The sequence below is a fragment of the Schistocerca piceifrons genome, chromosome X, assembly GCF_021461385.2.
Source record: "Schistocerca piceifrons isolate TAMUIC-IGC-003096 chromosome X, iqSchPice1.1, whole genome shotgun sequence".
NCBI lineage: Eukaryota > Metazoa > Arthropoda > Insecta > Orthoptera > Acrididae > Schistocerca > Schistocerca piceifrons.
Window position 1 is genome coordinate 876,992,240 of NC_060149.1, and position 22,487 is coordinate 877,014,726.

The window sequence follows — 22,487 nt, forward strand, 5'->3', positions numbered from 1 at the left end:
GACCGATGACTCTAGTAGTCTGGTCCCTTCAATCCCACAAACCAACCAACCAACTTTGCTTCCGTTGCTATGAATCCACATGTGAGCACTCGACAGCTTGATCACGAGATTGGCATTCCTAAAACCAGTGTACATTGTATTCTTCCACGTCACCGGTTCCATCTTTACCATGTACACCTACATCAAGAATTGCATGGGAATGATTTCCAGAATCGTGTACAGTTCTGCCAGTGGGCACAGCAGAAAATCCTCGCCAACCCGAACTACTTCTCCAATGTTCTATTTACCGATGAATGTTCATTCTCATAGAAAGGACAGGTAAATACAAGGAATATGTGTTATTGGTCCAGCGACAACCCACGATGATGTAGACAGATGGAACATCAGTGTCAATGGAGAATTAACATCTGGTGTGGGATGCTTGGCACTACAATTATTGGCCCTTATTTCATCAATGGTTGTCTAAACTGCATAGCGTATGCCAAGTTCCTCAGACGAATTCTTCCTCCTCTTCTGAATGAAGTGCCACTAACAACCAAAATGCTTATGTGGCATCAACACGATGGATGTCCAGCACATAATGCCTAGCGTGCACGTCCTGCCACATGGATTGGTCGAGGAGGAACAGTTACTTTCCCTGCTAGGTCTCCTGATTTAAACCCTCTGGTCTTTTTCCTTTGGGGATGCATTAAGGACGTTGTCTAACGCGATATTCCAACTACTTCAGAGGATATGGAGGAACGTATAGTGCTTGCTTGTAATTCTCGTCAGCAGGCAACACTGGAAGCAGTAAATAATTCTTTCATTTAACGAGTGCACCAGTGAATCGGTGTCCAGGGTCACCACTTAGAGCACCTTTGAATGTTCTACTCTTGGGCAGTGGTACAGGAGAGTCAAAGTCAATTTTGTGTTATGTTTTTACTTGGTTTTAATTTGTTTTCTGACAACTCCAGCGACTGGACGAGTTTGTGATCCCAGGCTCAAAGTCAATGTTGTGTTGTGTAATTAATAACGTTGTGTTTCAGTGAATGGTACACTGAGTTACAGTTTTGAATAGGTCTTTAGGAGAGGAAATGAATTACCGAATAAAAAATACAGGGTGCCATTTAAGAAAGTCATACCGCTGTTCATATATTTGCAAAAAACAAAGCCACAACGTAGGCAATCATGCTGATTGATGTCCCCCTGACGGTTAAAGAAAATTTGCTTGAAACATTTTGTTATTTGCATCTGGACAAACACTTATTTAGGGTGGTCAAGATTAATGGGACACCCTGTATACTATTGCAAATCTTTTCCTTTTTTGATGCTTCAAAATTTTTTACGTCTTTTTATGTTTAGTTTTCATTGATTTACATGATAACTCGTTCTGTGTCAAGAAATTTTAGCGCATTTAATTCCTTGTTACCTGAAGGCAACAAAATAAAGAAGTAAATAATAAACACAAAAATGCTTTAATGCGTTACCATTGAGGAGTCTGCTGTCTCGGCGCCATAGCTGACATCTGCTGTTGAGGGCATGCCAGATGCAAGTGAAGGGGCACCACGTATAGGTGAGAGCACACCCGTTGCTGCTGAGGACATGCCAGTTTCAGCTGAGTGCGTGTCATGTGCAGCTGAGGGCACACCAGGTTCATCTGAGGATATGCTAAGTGTAATTAAGAGCTCCTCTATTGCAGCTGTAAGTGCCGTAGGTGCATCTGAAGCTGCACCAGGTGCATCTGGGCGTCCGGGGGGTGCACCACTTTCAATTGATGGCATGTCAAGTGCAGCTGATGGCCCATAAGTTGCAAATGAGGGCACATCAGATGCAGCTGATGGCATATCATGTGCAGCTGAAGGTGCTGAAAGTGCCGTAGGTGCATCTGAAGCTGCGCCAGGTGCATCTGGGGCTACGGGGGGTGCATCACTTTCAATTGATGGCATGTCAAGTGCAGCTGATGGCCCATAAGTTGCAAATGAGGGCACATCAGATGCAGCTGATGGCATATCATGTGCAGCTGAAGGTGCTGAAAGTGCCGTAGGTGCATCTGAAGCTGCGCCAGGTGCATCTGGGGCTACGGGGGGTGCATCACTTTCAATTGATGGCATGTCAAGTGCAGCTGATGGCCCATAAGTTGCAAATGAGGGCACATCAGATGCAGCTGATGGCGTATCATGTGCAGCTGAAGGTGCTGAAAGTGCCGTAGGTGCATCTGAAGCTGCGCCAGGTGCATCTGGGGCTACGGGGGGTGCATCACTTTCAATTGATGGCATGTCAAGTGCAGCTGATGGCCCATAAGTTGCAAATGAGGGCACATCAGATGCAGCTGATGGCATATCATGTGCAGCTGAAGGGGCACCAGCTTGATCTGCCCGATTTTGTTCTGCAGCTTGTTCCGCACCCTGCAGCAATCAGAAATAACACAACACTAATTTCCTCTTGAAGAATTGGCAGGTAACATTAAAAATATTTTATGCTGATTTCTCAGCTGCCCAACGATGCATAGTGTTATGGCAAGACAGATAGTACAACATATTTTCTTGATTTGATAGTTCCCTATAAATCTGATGTCGCAATCAAATTACCATTACCGAGAGAGGTGAAGTAGTCATAATACATTGAACTGGTTGTACATGGTAGTTACCCCAGTTTGCACTTGTTGTAGTCATGGCGGTAGGGAAGTGATGTGGATTTGTGTGATTTAGCCACTCAGCAATTTTGGGCACATAACAGTTACACTGCGTAATTCATGGGAAAATATCTAAGTTTCTGATAAGCTATAAGTCTGAAGTACAATGTTATACTTAGTTAGTCGCTTATCTACCTTATGAGCTACTATTTGGGAACAGCATACAACAAAACAATTCAGTATTATGAGGCGGTTAAGATTATGTATTAGGCATGGAAGATGTCGCCACCGTGTTTGATGAAAAAGCCACTATTACGCTAACCGGTACGTCCCGCTAATATGAATCGACTCATAATAAGGTCCACAACCAATGCCGTGCAGGATCTCAACGGCTACAAAAGACTTTCGTCAGAGACGACAGACGTATTTCCGCTAGTCCATGCAGGGTCGTACTGCTATGTCACGTACCTTGAGGCAGTAATTGGGTTTGTTTGCAGCATTACACGTATTCACACATAGAGGGCGATGACACTGGAGCATCACGGGCTGGCCAGCCGGAGTGGCCATGGGGTTCTAGGCGCTACAGTCTGGAACCGCGCGACCGCTACGGTCGCAGGTTCGAATCCTGCCTCGGGCATGGGTGTGTGTGATGTCTTTGGTTAGTTAGGTTTAAGTAGTTCTAAGTTCTAGGGGACTGATGACCTCGGAAGTTAAGTCCCATAGTGCTCAGAGTCATTTGAACCAACCATCACAGGCTGTCAGTATAGTTACCATTTTTTGCAGATTCCTTTGATGCGTGGCAGAGTGAGGTGCGCAATCAGTGATATGCCCTACGACAACTCTTGCACAAAGGAGTGGCACGACATTGTTTTATTTGACAAATACCGGTTCTGAATGCAGCATTGGGATGGACATGCATCTGTGTGGAAGCTCCGAGGAGAATGAATGATCCCAGGTTGCATTTGTCATCGTCACACAGGACCAGCATGTGGTGTATGGTATCTGGTGCCACTGGTACACAACACAATCACACTTGGTTCTCAAAGCTGATAATTTAGACAGCAGATGTTACATTTGTGATGTGTTAAGGCCGATCCCTCTTCCCTATCTTCAAGATACCCGTGACATCATCTTTCAATGAGATAACCCAAGACAGCATGTTCCCGTTCTTCCGGACCTACCGCAATACAGAGGGTGATGTATTGTTGTCCATGCCAGCATGTTCTCTTGATTTCTATTCCACTGGAAACATTTGTTTGTGTTTTGCCGAGAGATTGAAATGCCTCCATTCATCAGCCACAATGATTGATTCACTCTGGAATACAAGGGAAGTAGCATGGAATGACGTATCCCTAACTGTCACCCAAGCCCAGTTCAGCTCACTGCCCGGCCAGATTATAGCCGTTGTTGTCACAGGTGACTGTGTACAAAATTTTTCATCTTGCATACCCCCAAATCACCTACAAGTTAAATCATGTAGTCTTCGTACTATATGGTAAATACTAAATAAAAATAATTTCTTCTCAGTTTATCTATATTTGGATGGAGCTGATTGTACAGCTGTACAGTCAATTAATGAAAAGCCACTCTAGTTGCTATTAAAGTTCTTGATAGCAACTGTAGTGGCTTTTCGTTAAGAAAAAAATAATTTTGTTATTTACTGCTCTTCCTGATGTTGCAATTATAATGGCCAGGAGTGTAGATGCAAAATAACAAATAACATATGTGGTTATAACCCAGTTGCTTCCTGAGAATCATTATCTTGAAACTCTTGTTGGACGTTTTGCCAAACGGGTTTTTCTATGTGGAGGCGTTGCCTCTTTCTTAATGTGAATTTTGACTGACAGTCTTTAATGAGTTTTTTTAATTGTTCATATCGCGCTATCAGTTTTAAGAATGTTTGTTGTTTAAATCCTCATTGTAATACTGGTGCTAGTGCAAACATTAGTGTTTAAAGAACTGTGACTGAAGTGAACAACTTTGCTATGACGAGAGATACATATAACTGATGTAAAGGGGGAACTCTAATCCCACCTGATTTGGTATCTCTCTCTTATCACACTGCACCGTCGCCTCCAGTTCTGTGGCTTTGGTTGTTTCTTTTCGTGGCTGTAGGGCCAAAGTCCTGCCAACTTCACCACTAGGTTCTTCTGTAGTAGTAGCAGTTTCGGCTTCTACACCCTGAAGACAGACATTACTAAAGCATTCTTCGAATGTTCGGAATTAATGTGTGGAGGTTTATGGAGAAAATGCCCTTTATATCTTTACAAGTAATTGAAATGATTTGGAAGGTCAGGATTATGACAATAATGCTAAATTTTTTTTAAAAAATTGGAGATTTAGCTGTATTTGTGCATAGTTTTTGGAGCTGCAAGGAGAGGTTCACACAGGTTTCTTGCGTAATTATATATTTATAACAAGCTCGGGACTTATAAAAACTCAATAAATGACCCTTCTGAAGTTGACAGCTGAGTGTGGGGCGTAATTGTTGCCACATCCACAGCATCCCTCAAAGGAATGGTGCCGAAGACGCTCAGGTCATGCTGCATTATGTTGGAAGTGTGACATGTTTTCATTGAAGAATACAGTGACCCATTGTTTAAGAAATTATGGAATCCAGAACAGTCTTTGATTGCAAGTTTTTCATTAAGCAAATTGTAAAATTGCAATCAAAGGTTGTTTTCGATTCAATAAGGTATACATTGGGCGAGGTTCAGCAATTCGGATGGGCATTGCTCTGGAGTTAATGGTGAGTGGAATTACCAGTTACTGTAAAAGATCAGCAGATATTCCACCAACAGCTGATAACAAAAACAATACATAACGTGCTGTCTAAATCTGCAACAAACTTCAAAGTGTTCTATCTCAAAATGAACAGTATTATAACCAAAATTTTGATAGTAGCAAAACAAATATAATAAAACACCTACCAAAGAAGTTGAAAGGCTACTTATAACTTTTGGTATTTAGGCAGTTTACTTACAGAACCTAATAGAACCTACAAGGCAATAGCACCCAGAAAAATAACTGCAATTACTTTCAGTGAAAGATGACAGCCATTAGTGAACATGTCGTTAGTATAGCAACGAGAGGAACAAACCTTGTGCTACCTGGAGTGTCGTCATCCATGACTGTGAAAACTGGAGACTGTTGAGAGACAGGAATCGTTTAGTAGGGATGAAAATGTGTCTTTGGAGAACACTAATGAAGATCGGCTGGACAGAAGGAAAATCCAATGAAGTTGTTCGGAAAGAAATCAGTGAGTAGCGAACCTCATTCAAAGAAGGAAAATGAAACATTCTGTGTATTTTAGAGATACAATAAGTTTTTAACGAATGTATTGGAAGGAAAATTTTAGGAAGAAAAGGAAGGGTATGCCCATAAAAAAAATAAAAGCTTTATTAGACGTAACAAAGTAAGACTGCTACTGCCACACACTCCAAAATTTGCCATAATTAAACTGTATATTGATAGATAGATATAGGTGCAGAATTGGCTAAATTTCGGACAATCTCCTTCAATTAGAAATAGTCATGATCCCACAAAAATACTTATTTCTACAATATCAAATTGCTAACATTGATGTGATGTGGGACTAACATTTCTAATGAGTTCAATTTACATGAACCAACTGGTTGTGTTTATGCTGACACTAAAAGGTTGAAGGTTGGGCTATACAAACTACTTATTGTGCGTAAGAAAACACTGAATGCCAAGGTATTTGAATACATATTATAGTGGTGTAACTAAGAATAGTGGAGGAGGAGGTTCAGAGACAATGATTGTATCAACATGACAAAGTACCGTGTCGTAAAACAGCATCTGTGAGGCAACAGTTTGTGGATAATAACATTCCTGAAAGAACAGTTGTGCCCAGAGTCATGACCTAACCCCAACAGAACACCTTTTGGATGATTACTCAGAACGTCGACTTTGCTACAGACCTCAGTGTCAAACGTCACTACCCACTCTGATTTCGGCTCTTGAGGAAGGACGGCCTGCAGTTCCTCCACAGAGATTCAGACACCTCTGTGGAATTGTCTCCACCAAAGACCAGACTGATTCCAAATTTCTGGTAAAACACAAGACATAGACTCCGAGAGCCTGAACTTGACATAACTTGCAACAAAATATGGCAATATCACACAAGTTACACACTTCAAGCATCTAGGCGAAATTATTGGAAACACTAGCAACAAAGGAGTAGTTAACAAAACACGTGCAGAAAAATTGTGTAAAGCCTACACAACTGCCTGGAATATGTGCAAAAGAAATCTCTGTTCCTTAAAGCCAAACTTTGTCACTATCATACAGTTGTTCTTACAGAAGCACTCTAAGCTATGGAGACACCATCATCAACTACCAACGTCATATACATCGAGAAAATTAACACACATTCTGAGAAAAATATTTGGACCCAAAATTCAAGTTGATATCTCTATGTGCAAAGGCTCATAAGAACTGTATTCACTGAATGAGCGGTTCACCTCACTTGCACGGGAAAGATGTATGAAATTCTGTGGTCATAGAGCACAAATGACCAACTGTCACTTCACCAAAAAAATCTTCCACATCATCAATGGAACCCAAGAATCCAAAATACGTTGGCTTATAGACACCAGAAGCTACCGTATATAAATCAGTGTATTGACCCACTGGCGAATATATACAGGCAGAAATTCAGTACAGTAAACTTCATACCAAATAACCCAACAAGAGGGAATTTTAAAGTTAAAAACGCATGGACGCTAGAAAAAAGACAAGCCCAAAGTGAAAGGATGGGGAAGTTTTTGTGAGGTAAGAAGATAAAGAAAGCGAGAATGATGATTTAAAAATTTGGGAGATTATAGAGGATGAAATTTGGAATGTTTTGACATAAGCGACCTATATGTGGAAATGTGAAATAGTTTCATCAGCAATATACACTTTCTGTGCAGTCATTAAGCTAAATGAAACACCAGGATACTGTTCTTTGTAGAACTTTCGTTCACATAACAGTAGAGTATAAACAAACACTGTAATTCGAATCAGTGGCTTCACTACTTTAGAGTAAATGTTCAGTGTGACACCACCAACTTCGTTGCCTAATGGGCAATAAAGAACCATGTTTCGACTGATTCTTTTAAAAATCATCGTTACCCTCATCTGGACAGTAAGTGGGCCTCGCAGATGGGCGTGTGAACAATATATGCAGTTGTCAGCATTTGAGAGAGGACATGTAGTTGGGATCAAAGAAGGCAGTTGGAGTAATCAGGAAATCGCTCGACATTTGAATAGAATTGATACCACTATTCAACAATATTGGCAGGGATGGGTAAATAATTGGTGAACACATCATCAAGAATGATGTGGTCGACCTAGAGAGGTGACAGAACGTGAGGACAGAGCAATTGCCAGAGAGACACCCAGAGCCCCAGATTCATAATTATCACTGATACGATGTCCAACTGGAACACCAGTGACGACAAGGACCATTAATAGGCGTCTCACAGAAAGGGGGATGAGCTCACGGTGCCCCTTGTGAAGACTGCCACTGACCTCTTTATACCAACTAGCCCATTTACAATTGTGTCGGGCACATTTGGCCTAGAATATCATTGATTGGAGTGGAATTGTCTCCATTGATGAGTCCTGCTTTGAATTGAGCTCCGTTGATGAGCAAAGACATGTCTGAAGACTCCTCGGACAACAGTGGGATACCAACCTGACTGCCCCCCTCTGTACAGGCTGACAGCCAAGAGCGATGGTCTGTGGTGCCATTTCATTTCATAGCAGGACATCTTTGGCTATCATCTACCACACCCTTACAGCACAGCAGTATGCCAGTCCATGTGGGAGATAGTCAGGTATGTGTATGATGGTAGTCCCCTGACCTGTTGAACAAGTAGAGATGTCTGTGCCTCATCTGTACCAGGAGTAATGGTCAATCTGTTACAGATAGCAAGCCATTATTTTTTGTGGAGGAAATGTAATGCACTGTTGGTGCAGTCTCTAACTATGAATACCCAGAAATATTTGTTTATCTTATATGGAGCATAAACTCTAGGCAACAACTTCCACAGCAACAACCTCCACTCAAAGGGACAGTTGCATAGGTGGTGTGCCCGTGGGTAGAGCCCCTAGTTGGAGTAAGTGGCACCATGGCACCCTAACTGCAAGAGAGTCAAGCCGAACCATACTGGAGACAGTATGGTATCAAAGCGATCGACTCACTTTAATGCAGGTGTATATAACCCAATATGTTTCCCTCATTGCGTATGAATGGAGATGAAAACTGACCTGTTGAACAAGTAGAGATCTGTGCCTCAATTTCTCATCTGTACCAGGAGTAATGGTGAATCTGTTACAAATAGCAAGCCATTATTTTTTGTGGAGGAAATCTAAGACAAGTATGGAGAAGTCACCTCAGTAAACAAATTATGGAAAAAAATGGCTCTGAGCACTATGGGACTTAACATCTGAGATCATCAGTCCCCTAGAACTTAGAACTACTTAAACCTAACTAACCTAAGGATATCACATACATCCACGCCTGAGGCAGGATTCGAACCTGTGACTGTAGCAGGCGTGTGGTTCCGGTCGTAGGCGCCTAAAACCGCTCGGCCACTGCGGCTGGCCAAATTATGGAACAGATCTTACTAATTATAACAACCTCCACTGGACAGTCAAGGGCATTGTTATACTTTGACGAACTTGGCGACATCCGTGCAACAGTTACCCCTCACAGGACCCTAAATATGGTCAAAGATATAATCCTCCACAGGGAGCTTATATTATAAACAGTTGAGTTATTGTGTAGTAATTTGGATGAAGTGGTGTCGAATTTTATCCTTTGTGTCCCATGAGAGCCTAGAGATAACAAAGTTGGCACTGGAGCGTTTATTTTGGGTTTTGAGGTGACTTAATACTGGATAAAGTGAAGTATATGTTCTGATGGTATAATTTAAAACCATCCACCATGAGGGAGACTGCGGACAACAACTACTTGAGGATGCCCCTTTACTGCACCAGTTGTAGGGAGGATCATTCCCTCTCATCACCAACTTGCCACATGGAAAGAAGGGAATGTAAGATCCAAGATTTCAAGATCTTTGATCGTTTAACATACTACAAAGCCAGAAACAAGTACAGTCGCTGTATCCCTGTCAAGATGAGAGCAAGATACTCCCAAAACGTAACTGACCCATCATCTACCATGAGGAATATTTCCTGTCCCACATTAGTTCATTGCTCTTACATCGTCATCTGCTCTGGGAAACTTGGCCGTGTCTACTCTTATAACAAATACCTCTACCCAGCTACATCTCCCTAGGAGAGGTTGCCCCCTCCAGGTCCCACTACCCAAATCAACACCACCTCATTCTCCAGTAAAAGCCACCAGCAACAAGACGCCCCACACCATTGTAGTAGAGGCACTCCCCTTACAGTCATCCATATCCTGTTGGAGTGCCCCTCCTTCCCTGATACATGGCGAGCTTTGCAGCCAGCTGAGTCACTCCCAGAAATCGTAGCTGATAATGTCCAGGTGGCGAATCAGGTTTTAAATTTTATCTGTCACTATGGATGTGTACTTTTATCTGAAAGGTTCATTGTTAGGGTTGAATGGATGCTGGACGGGAGGATGGTCACCTACCTACGGATTTTTAGCCCCAGGAGACCTACAGCTGCCCCCTATATAGAGGGCTGTTTCAACCCATAACATCCCAACTCATTTTTAATATTATCCCATGACAAACGACAGTGGGCCTGGAATCATTCTTAGCTGACGCCTACCCTATCCTATTATCATTTACCCCATGACTCTTTTAATATGTATTCTTAACACTTCTTATCGCTACCCTATGCCAGCTTTCTTTTACCCATCTTTCTTTGTGTCTTAAAACTGAAAGGCATTCGCCCACGTCTCTGACAGATCCAGTATGGAGGCATCATTAACCATAATACATAGTAGTCTGGTACCTCACAACCCTATCATCCACCCACCCATCCATCCATCCATCCATCCATCCATCCATCCATCCATCCATCCATCAAGTGGCGTCATAGCACGACAGAGAAACGCAAGCAAAGAGAGTGAAGTTTTTCTTTCCTTCTTCGGTAAGTCTTGAGCTCATCAGCATCATGCTAAATGAAAGTTTGTCTTGTTAGTAGAAGGTGACAGTAGCATGAACCATCCCGGCTGCTCAGAATTAGGGATATTTCAAAGAACAACCTCTGTATTAGGGAAGCTGTGCTACATTAAGTGTGCCCTTCCGTAAATCTAGTCCTAAAGCTTTCACAGATACAGGATGCGATTGGTTCACTAGTGCAATGGATATTAAAGTCGTCTTACATATGTGACGTGAAGATTTCATACCATGGCTTGCCCATGCTGTTGAAACCTCGAGCAGCCAAAATTTCAAAGATTTTGGTCAATAGACGACTTGTTCAAGAATCCCACTCAAAAACCAGTATAGATCATCTTTGCACCTGGACAGAAGCTGTATGGAATGCTATCCTTCAGAGACATTCCAAAACCATACACGATATACAAGGTGTTTCACAGCTCCTATTACAAGCCTCTAAGGTCTGTACAAGGGACTTAGTAGATAAAATTTTGACAAGAAAACCATGTCTAGCAATGTACCGTTTGGATTCGAAATAATTTTGAAAATCGAATCACATTAAAATCTTCCACTTCGTTGTATACGCACGATCTACGAAGTCGGCACCGTCGTTAGTCCTTGTTGTAATTATGATATGCATTTAATTTTCGTCCGTTTGCAAGAGCAGCAGTGAGAAACTGATATGTTCGCATCAAGGAGGGTGGACTGTGGTGCTCCACGGACTCTCGGACCATTGGCCATGCCATGTGCTCCTGTTGAGCATACAGGCCAGGGCCTATCCTCTCCATTATCTATCTTGAGGCGGGATGTTTGAAAGTGATCTGATCTCAAAACTTACTTTATATCCAAACGGTACAATATAGGTTCCTTACCAAAACTTTATGTACTAAGTACCTCTGTACCCTCCTGGAAGCTTGTAATAGGTATTGGTAAACACCCTGTCGAGGGGCTCTCTCCGTAGCACGTAAAAACGTTAAGATTTGAACTTGTACTGCCTTTTTATTGCTGTACGCTTTACTGTATGTCTCTGTATCATTTCAGGTAATCTTTGGACTAAATTTTAATCAGGTGCTGTAGAGTAGACGTAGACAGCAATATCCAACCGATGTTGGCAAGACGTCACTGTCAACAGTGATATTTTACTATGAAAGTTGTTGCTCGTGGTCATTATGCACACTATGACTACTAAAATATTTAGGTCTTTGCTCAAACATCTGTATAAAGTAGTAGTATGTAAAACATCGCTGGTATAACAAAAAAAAGTGTTTGAGAAGTTGATGTACTTGGATCATCTTCTACATTTCAGTAATGAGAAGAACTATATTGGTGTCCAAAACTTAAGGACGAAAATAACTTTTGCTTAAGGCGTCACTACCAAGTACTACGGATCGGCGAAACTCCGACCATGCATAGAAAGAACTACAACAGTATAGCATAGTACAGTACAGTGTAGTATAGTATAGTACAGAAGGTTGCTGAAAGGAATACGTAATGAGACCAACAGAAATGACACTTTTACTCTAAGGCAATAATTACACTGAAGTTACCATGATTTACAATGGTCCCTGGACATTACAAAAGGCAGAAGATGGTTTTCAGTAAGGCGTGTGATTACTGCGGACAGCAGTGCACGTTCTGCGTCGTGCTCCCAGTCCGGCCTCAAAGTTTGCAACAAGTTCTTGTGGTGGAGGATTCCATTCCTCCACCAGCGCAGTTGACAACGGTGCAAGTGGACGTGATGCAGTACGGCTCCCTACCGCATCCCACAGGTGCTTGACGGGATTTAAGTCGGGGCGACAGGCAGACCCTATTCAAATTTCCTCTCGTTTCACGGGCTCTTCCACCTGCGCTGTTCGTAGCGGTCGCGCATTGTCATCCATAAAATGAAGTCAGTGCCTAATGTACCCCTGAAGAGAGGAGTATGGGGAAGGAGTGTACTGTCACAATAACGCGAGTATACCATGTTCAAAGATTTGGAGGTCAGTACGCCCCTGCAACATTGTCTCCCGACACCATAACACCTGGACGATCAAAACGATCATGTTCGACTTGCATTAGCTGTTTCCACTCTCGCCATTTGTGGGTGCGTCCAGCATTGTTGAGGAATGGAAGAACTCCGTACCAACCCTCTGGCCAGCATAGGAGCGCGTTGCAGAGGATGCATTGTCGTCTATGGAGATCACACATCCCATTAAGAACCGTGTCCAGTCTTTAGTAATGACCAGGAGACCATCATCAATTGTGGTGACTTCAGTGTAAGCATTGTCTCTGAATAAAAATGCCATTCCTGTAAATCCCATTCCGTACTTCTTTCGGTTATTTTCTGTACTATAGTGTCGCAGTCGTTCCTAAGTAATCATCCGAGAAAACATCTGTAATGCACAAAATACAGATCTCTACTCATATCTTAATTAAACCCACATCTCACCTCCATTGCTGTAGCATAAGCGCGAGAACTACCAGTATTTCCACTTGCAAGAATTAAACATTTTATTTCTAAAAGATACATCGAGGACTATGTGCAGGCAAACGGTTACTTTTGCCTAATATTTCTCCTGATTTACTAACCAAGCTTAGTAATGTTCATACCTTTATCGCTGCTATCGATTTTTCCGGTGTTGAATACTTAAAGTGGGTTGAATGTAAGAAAGTGGCAAATTTTGCCCAGTAATTCATGAAAACACACTGATGAAAAAAATCGCAACATCAAAAAATAATTAATGTAGAGTAACGAAATTTCTGGAATACATTTGTCTACGTAACTCATTTAAGTGATTAAAACTGCAGGATCACGGGTTAATGTAAGTGCGAGATAACTTATTGCAAATGTGAAATGCTGGTCCGACAATAACCGGTGTAACCGCTAGAATGTTGAATGCAAGCATATAAATGTGCGTGCGTTGTGTTGTACAGGCGCCGGATGTCAGTTTGGAATGCAGTTCCATGCCTGTCGTACTTGGTCGGTCAGTACAGGGCCGGTTAATGCTGCTGGTGGATGATGCTGGAGTTGTCCAACGATGTCTCACATGTGATCGATTTGGGACAGATCTGATGATCGGGCAGGCCAAGGCAACATGTCGACACTCCGTAGAGCATGTTGGGTTATAATAGCGGTATGTGGGGGAGCGTTATCTTGTTGGAAAACGCACCCTGGAATACAAAATTGTTAAGGCTTTCGTGGCCACTTGTTGACAAACTGCCTATTGGCTTCTGTCTCGGGTTCTTCGGCCGACATTCGTATAATGATTTTTCTGACGTTTCGCCAGGACGAGTGGCTGGCATTGTCAAAGCTACACCCTCCATTGCCGTTGATGAACTGGAGCCCAGCTCGCGGGCGCAGACTATATGTACCTGGCGCGCCAACGTCCGAGGGCTTCTCTGCGGTCATTTCCGGTGCGGTTCTCCTCTTGCTACCTGCGACGGTCGTTCGCTGCAGTACGGGCAGCCAGGATCCGTTTACCTTAAGGCTTTCCTCTTTCTTGTCCAAACTGTTCGCGTGTTTTTGTATTTCTACAGCTTCTCTGAACAAGCGCGTGTGATAGTGCTTCTCTACAGCCAGAACTTCCGTGTCGGCGAATTTTATTACGTGGTCGGTCTCATTCAGTGCGTGCTCTGCCACGGCCGATTACTCCACCTGCCCCAACCTGCAATGTCGCTTATGCTCTTTGATCCTGGTGTTGATGGATCGTCCAGTCATTCCGACGTAAACTTTTCCGCATGTGCATGGTATACGGTATATTCCGGACATTGCAAGTGGGTCTCTTTTCTCCTTCGCCGATCTAAGACACTCTTTGATCTTCCTTGTCGGTTTGAAAATCGTCTTTACGCCATGTTTGCGCAATATACGGCCGATTCTGTCCGTCATTCTGGGAATGTATGGCAGAAAGGCCGTACCCGATATTTCTTTTTCTGGTTCCTTACTTCGCTGACTGTTTGGCTCTGTTACACTTCTAATATAATTTGTGGAGTACCCATTGCTCCTCAGGACAGTTTCCAGGTGTTGCATTTCTCGTTTGAGGTGTTGTGGCTCACATATTCGTCCTGCTCAAAAAAAGAAATGTCGGGTACGGCCTTTCTGCCATACATTCCCAGAATGACGGACAGAATCGGCCGTATATTGCGCAAACATGGCGTAAAGACGATTTTCAAACCGACAAGGAAGATCAAAGAGTGTCTTAGATCGGCGAAGGAGAAAAGAGACCCACTTGCAATGTCCGGAATATACCGTATACCATGCACATGCGGAAAAGTTTATGTCGGAATGACTGGACGATCCATCAACACCTGGATCAAAGAGCATAAGCGACATTGCAGGTTGAGGCAGGTGGAGTAATCGGCCGTGGCAGAGCAAGCACTGAATGAGACCGACCACGTAATAAAATTCGCCGACACGGAAGTTCTGGCTGTAGAGCAGCACTATCACACGCGCTTGTTCAGAGAAGCTGTAGAAATACAAAAACACGCGAACAGTTTGAACAAGAAAGAGGAAAGCCTTAAAGTAAACGGATCCTGGCTTCCCGTACTGCAGCGAACGACCGTCGCAGGTAGCAAGAGGAGAACCGCACCGAAAATGACCGCAGAGAAGCCCTCGGACGTTGGCGCGCCAGGTACATATAGTCTGCGCCCGCGAGCTGGGCTCCAGTTCACCACCGGCAATGGAGGGTGATGCTTTGACAATGCCAGCCACTCGTGCTGGCGAAACGTCAGAAAAATCATTATATGAACGTCGGCCGAAGAACCCGAGACAGAAGGCAATAGGCAGTTTGGCACCCTGGAATGCTGTTCATGAATGGCAGAATAACAGGTCGAATCACCAGATTGACGTACAGATTTGCTGTCAGGTAGCATGGGATAACCACGAAAGTGCTCCTGCTGTCATACCAAATAGCACCTCAGACCAAAACTCCAGGTTTACGTCCAGTGTGTCTAGCACGCAGACAGATTGGCTGCAGGCCCTCACCTGGCCTCCGTCTAACCAACACACGGCCATCACTGGCGCAGGATCAGAACGAGCTTTCATCAGAAAACACAACAGACCTCCACACTACCCTCCTATATGACCTCTCGTTTGACACTACCGAACTCGTAAATGACGGCGGCTTGGAATCAGTGAAATGCACGATACAGGGCTTCCGGATTGGAGTTGTCCTTTAAGGGTAACAGCTCGCTGTTTCACTGTGGTGCCAACTGCTGCTCAGATTGCTGCTGCGAATACAGTACGATGCGCCAGAGCCACACACACCAAAGATAGTGTCTTCCCTCTTGGTAGTGCCACGTGGACGTCCGGAGCACGGTCATCTTGCGAGCGTACATTATCGTGACGACCGCTGCAGCATTCATGTACAGTGGCCACATTCCTGCCAAGTCTTTCTACAATATAGCAGAAGGAACATCCAGCTTCTCCCTGCCCTATTACACGATCTCGTTAAAACTCAGTGAGGAGCTGACAATGGCATCTTTGTCACCTGAAAGTCATTCTTGACCAACATCAACTCACCACGTCCAGTCTCAAACGTAACTAACGCTCACGACCGTTACAGAGAGTATTTAAAGCAAACCTGACTTTCACCCTCATAGTGATGCTACTGGCGCCAGATGCAGAAACACGCCTACTAACCTTCATTTAAGTCTTACAACTTATTAGTGTTGCGATTTTTTTTTTTTTTTGTCTTTTTGGTTGCCTAGGCGCATCTTCTACGGTCTCTCCTTTCCCAGTGATTTGTCAGCATCAGTGTAATCGAACAGCAGTTGGTCTTCGAGCCTATTTACACGCAATATTGCTCATCAGTACCATAGATATGATGACGTTTTCGAAACCACGGAACGAATCATACGTAAGTGATCTTACAATCTCATTCGGGAGATAACAGTACAATAGTTCATTGTAGTAAGACAAATGATGCAACCTCTCTCAGTATTGGCGATACAAGAAGTCTTCATTTGAGCTAAGATGTATTATACGTGCAATACAGCTCACTATTTATACGTAAGTTAATACTCCCTTCTGACCTTCAGTGCTGCTGCAGGTGCGTCAGCGCCTGAAAATGTCACTGGCGTCTGCAAATAGCGTTCACCAGCAGAACGTTTCGACTGTTTTCTCACTGAGGCCTTTTCCAGTACCGTGGCACTTGTTTCTGGTGGTCCGACATTTTTCGGTGTTGTTTTCCCTCCAGACAGAGCCGTCTTGCGCTAAAATAAAACAATTACATTAGTTAAAATATATTACCCGAAGTGTGGTGTTAGAAACCTTTGACTGTCGAAGTGAGCATTTCCATACCTTTTTCGTTGCCTTCTTTACAGGTGGACTGTCAATTGTTTGTTGTGGTTCGACAGTTTTCTCTCCTGCCTTGCCACCAGTCTTTCCCTTCTTTCCCTAAAAGAAAACCACTACACTGTTAAAGTAAGTCTCTCAAAATGTGATATTAGAAACATTTGTTTTGGGAGGTGAGCCTTTTAATACCTTCTTTTTGGAGCTTTTCCCAGGTACAGAGGTAGAGGTTTTCTGCGTCTCAAGAACTTGTTCCACTTTCCCTGAGGCTTCTGACTGTTCTTTACCCTAAAATAAATCGAAAATATTAAAATAAGCTATTCACGAAATACAGGGTTTGCAGCATTTGAATTGGGATGTGTCTAATTGTGCGGAAGCGCAGAAATTGGAATTAATGTTGTGGAATGTCTGTGATGTTACAAAGACCCAACAATCTGCCCCACCTTTCCCTAAAAGATAATGTCTGCTTCGATTAAAGTAAACATTTGACTTAGATGGTGAGCGTTTCAGTACCTCTTCCGGTAATGTGTGGCCAGGTGCAGCGCCAGCTGTTTTTGGCTGCACAGCTTCTTGCCCCTCCATTTTAGAGCCTTTTGACTTTACTTTATCCTGAAAGAAAACCAAAACATTCATTAAAATAAGTTGTTCACAGTATAGTGGTTGCAACGTTTGAATTTGGAGGTGTCTAATTCTGAGGGAGCGCGAATTTGGAAATAATTGTTATGGGATTTGAGTGATTTCACAGTGACCCACCAGAGTGCCTCATCTTTCCCTAAAAGAAAGCTACTACATTGTTAACATAAATTGCTCAAAGTATGGCATTAGAAACATTTGAGCATTTTATTAATACCTTTTTCTTAGATCTCTTCTGAGGTGGAGGGGCAACTGTTTCTGGTGTCTCAACATCTTGCTCCTCGGTGTTTGAGTCTTTTGACTGCACCTCATCCTGAAATAAAAAACAGATTAAAATAACTTGTTCAAAGTTTGGTGCTTTGTGAATTGGAATTTCGAGGTGTGTGAAGAAGTCTGTGAAAGAGTGATAACTGTAGACCTCTATACTACATCCATAATCGATTTGCATAGATACGGAACAACGTGTAACCTACAAGATAACTGAATAACTAAATGTACGATCTCCTGTTGGCTGTAAAAATAACGACGTTTGGAAGGGGTGAAATTTCCGGCACTGAAATTACAGAATAAATACTACTAGGAGATTTCCAGGACATTACCTACTATGCCAATGCCTCAACTTCTACGGATGCGTTGCAGGCAGGGAAAGGTCAAGCTTCAGACGGTAAGATTGTGTTTCGAGCAACCCAGTGCTTCGCGGGCGAGTTTAAGTTACAAGCAGCTTAGGGTTTCGAAAACTAATAGTGCGCAGTCATCTTCGACTGAGACTGACGATACTGCTACAAATACCAGTCCACGGCAGGGGAAAAGTTTTACACTGCCAATTCTTGTTCCCAAATTTGTTCAGTGCGGCAGACATTCAGCGAGAAATTACTGCAGCATCGCAAGACCACAGCACAATTAATGCATCCGCTCGTGTAATATCAGCATTCCACACTGCTAGAGGTAAACCCTCAGAAAGCGTCAATTGAAAAGAAAAGACAGAACCTTAAAGCCACGAGGAGTTGTTCAGGGATACCCTCTGAGTATTTTGGTGTAAGCGGCTCAGTCCCCGGCGACTCGTTACGGAGTAATAATGTAATTACGATTTATTCGGATTGTTACCGCAATCACCCTCTGTTTCTGTGAAGAAGCCTATAATATTCATTATCCAAAACGTACGCCCCACAACACAGAATAAAGCAATTACTGTGATGCGGGAACAGCCCAACGTAACGTCGCTGTGCCCTTCCGTTGCATTCAGTGGTTCAAATGGCTCTGAGCACTATGGGACTTAACATCTATGGTCATCAGTCCCCTAGAACTTAGAACTACTTAAACCTAACTAACCTAAGGACATCACACAACACCCAGGCATCATGTGCATTCAGTGAATCCACACACGAGGTACATACCGGCCAACCCTTCATCGGTAAACCTATCCACAGTACTGCTTTATATCACCGTTAACGCAAACCTAGCACTGGCTGAAAAACAAACACGGAACAGAAGTGAATGCGAGCTTGAGGGGAAATCAACAACAGGTACTGTGTCCCACAGCGCATACTGTCCACATTTCAGTGCAGTACAGATAAAAAGGTAACTGGGCCAACAAACCAAACAAAATGCAATAACCCTGTCACGAGCCACTGGAGACCATGCGTCCCTTATACCAAAATACTCAGAAGGTAACCCCGAACAACCTCTGAAACTTTGTTGGTGGTTTTCTGTTCACCTTGTATACAAATGAACCGAAGAGCCTCCCTGCTGCTACCCTAACTGTCGACGCATTTCATCGAGGTGAAAGAACCTGCCAAAGAAAATTCTCAATGATAAATTGCTCCCATCCTTCAGAGGTTTGTGAACAGACTGAAAACTCGCGTAAAGGAGATAAAATTCGTAGCACATAAGACCATTAAGCATAAGCGTAATAGTGTCACTCCAGCACTATCGTCCTCACCACTCACGTAGTTTTTGTGGTTATCCACTTACTGCCTAATATCGCCGTGCGGTTGGTGGATATGTCAGCAATTGCGTCAGTACTTTTCAAACAATCCGACGGTGTTTGGTGGAGGGCACTTCTGTATCTGGCAAGTTGGAGTCGCCTCCCATTACAACACCGTGACCGGGAAACTTATGGGTGAAATTCTGCAAGTTCTCTCTGAAGCGCTCTACCTCTACAGCCTCTCATGTGGGTGGTGTATAAAAGCACCCGATTACCATTTTTTGTCCCTCTGTGATGCTTAACTTCAACAATAATTCACACTCGCAATCCGTGATAACCTCGCTACGTACTACCCCATTCTTTATTGCAATTGCCGCTGGTGGCCGAGCGGTTTTAGGCGCTTCAGTCTGGAACCGCGCGACCGCTACGGTCGCAGGTTCGAATCCTGCCTCGGGCATGGATGTGTGTGATGTCCTTAGGTTAGTTAGGTTTAAGTAGTTCTAAGTTCTAGGGGACTGATGACCTGAGACGTTAAGTCCCATAATGCTCAGAGCCATTTGAACCATTTTGATCAATAAATACGCCATCGCCATTGGCGGCTAACATATCCTTGCAATAAATATTCCAATCCGAATATTTCAACCAACTTTCTATTCATAATACTATCTGGGCATTATAACCTTAAACCTTCAACAAGCGATACCAATTCTAGGATCTTACTGTGGATGCTCCTGCAGTTTACTGATGTCACATTAACCTTTACTATTTCAGATATGCGAGGACGAGCACTCTCTGAGAACAATGTGACTGTTGTATCTTCGATTTCGGCAGGCAATTCATCTCTGATCCCAAGGGAGGTTGGGGGTCTTCTAACCTAAAAAAGCCCTATGTGCACACAACACGTTCTCTGCTACCTTGCGTGTAGTGCAAGCGTGATTTATTACGAGGAACGCTACATCTCTCCACCCCATAGCGAAGACTGAGAAATTCGCTTCCGATACTGTCGTAGAATCGTCTGAGTCTTTGGTTCAGACCTTCCACTCTACCCTAAACAAGAGGAGCGTGGTAGACCCTGAGTCCGATGCTACAAATAGTGAGCTTAGCCTGCACCCCGCGCACGATGCTAGCTGTCTTCGCCGAATCAGCCATCCGCCTGTGGGAACTGAGGATGGCCTCAGAAACCACGCGGCAGGCGTAATTCCTGCCGACATGTGCCCGACGAGACCTTCCGGCTAACATACCGACTGCACACTTGGCACTCTTTCCCGACTTGCCTGCTCTTTCCCTGGAGTGCTCCATTTCTCGCCTAACGTTGGAGCTCCCAATGATTAGCACGCCCTCTCTCTGCACTTGTCCGGCCACTGACCCAATAGGAGAAGCGTCCCGTGCTGGGGAGAAGCGTCCCGTGCTTGCTCAAAAATAGTACCTATTCTTAAGACGTAAGGAGGCATCCATGCCGTCAGTTCCCACTGTCGCCTTCCGCCAAGTGATATGGGAACCCACCATCCGTCGCTGACTCTCGAGTGAAGACAGACCGGTCAGATGTTGCGTAACGGACATGGCACAGACAACCGGTTCACCAGCAAATTCCAACGGCACCAAAGGTTTCGCAGGTCTCGTCTCTGACTTCCCGATGTCGCACGGAACTTTGAGCAGCAGCCAGAAGCCTGTTAACAGCGGCCAACGCAGCTTGCAGGTGTTTACGGACGGTGGCCAATTCTCCTTTTGTCCGCTAACAACAAGAACAGTCCCTATCCATATGGCACTGTGTAGAAAACGGTATGAAATTAGAAAAATACGAACAAAGCACCCTGGACTAACTGAGAAAGAACAAGCTGATTCCCGCAAAAGGGAATATTATTCCACTGTGACGCTGCTGAATTTGGGATGGACGCAAAATATAAATGAGAAGAATAAACACTAAAATCTACTCTGTAGCGTTCTCACTATAACGTAAGATCCCAAGATCCGCAAGCTCCTGAAACAGAATTGAATTTCTCTCCTGACAACAGATTTGTCAACAGACACTTTTCACTGGAGTCGGCTTCCATAAAAGCTACTGCAGGAAATAAATGCCCGTGCTCTTAATATAAACAAACAGTAGTCAATTAGTTAAAAACGCAGGTATCGTTCACATGTTGTCAGAAGCTCGTAAAAAAAAAAGACTGAACGAAACTAAACGCTGTGTATTAACACAGACAGTTGGCGCTACCGCCTGGGTGGCAGACACTGGACAGACTAACACTGAGTGCGGCAAATAAGTGGCTCGGAGAACAGAGTCCTAGGGTACAAATACATAGCAGAGGACAGGAAACACAGTACCAACCTGACTACAGCAGACGCTGAAAACGACCACCATCATCGCTTGGCACTTTTTGGGCCTGGTCAGTAAGTTGCTGAAGGCTGATCGAAGCCGGTCTGCTGGATTTGCTGCAATCTCATTCGAAATGTTCTGCTGGAGTTCTTGAAGAGTATGAGAGCTGTTGCGATGCATCTTAGACTTGAGGGCACAAATTAATCGCGCACTGACAGATCATGTGACCTGGGTGGCCAGCTAGGGCCGCGACCAGACTGACGTCTGCTAACAACTCTGTCGGGCATGAAGATTGTGTAAATGTGCTCCGAGTTTCGGTCGGCTGTATCGGCAGTTGCTCCATCCAATTAGAAGTCACTGTAGGTCTTTTTCTGCTCCGTTAATGCTGCCACAGATTCATATCCAATCGTATCCATTCGTCCAGGCCACTTTTATTTGCCCCACCCAGTATATGCATATGATCCAATTGGCAGAGGCGGCTTCAGATAATTAAGCAACTCTCTTGTCCGTTCTTCCTCCAAAAATGGTTCAAATGCGTCTGAGCACTAAACTTCTGAGGTCATCAGTCCCCAAAAACTTAGAACTACTTAAACCTAGATAACCAAAAGACACCACAAACATCCAGGACCGAG

General features: G+C 43.8%; 2 protein-coding genes across 2 annotated transcripts in view; one reads left to right on the forward strand and one right to left on the reverse strand.

The window, feature by feature from the left end:
• LOC124721967 (polyhomeotic-proximal chromatin protein) overlaps positions 1-22,487 on the forward strand; it is a 286,137-nt gene that overhangs the window by 42,765 nt on the left and 220,885 nt on the right. The gene's annotated exons all lie outside the window — the stretch shown is intronic.
• Positions 1-22,487, reverse strand: part of LOC124722751 (uncharacterized protein DDB_G0286299-like) — a 64,341-nt gene that overhangs the window by 16,136 nt on the left and 25,718 nt on the right. The window contains exons 6-12 of the mRNA XM_047247891.1: positions 17,835-17,930; positions 17,498-17,593; positions 17,177-17,272; positions 16,994-17,089; positions 16,726-16,905; positions 4,646-4,792; positions 1,467-2,384 (exon numbers count right to left, since the gene is read on the reverse strand). Of these exons, the coding sequence (XP_047103847.1) occupies positions 1,467-2,384; positions 4,646-4,792; positions 16,726-16,905; positions 16,994-17,089; positions 17,177-17,272; positions 17,498-17,593; positions 17,835-17,930 (1,629 nt within the window). The remainder of the gene's footprint in view (positions 1-1,466; positions 2,385-4,645; positions 4,793-16,725; positions 16,906-16,993; positions 17,090-17,176; positions 17,273-17,497; positions 17,594-17,834; positions 17,931-22,487) is intronic.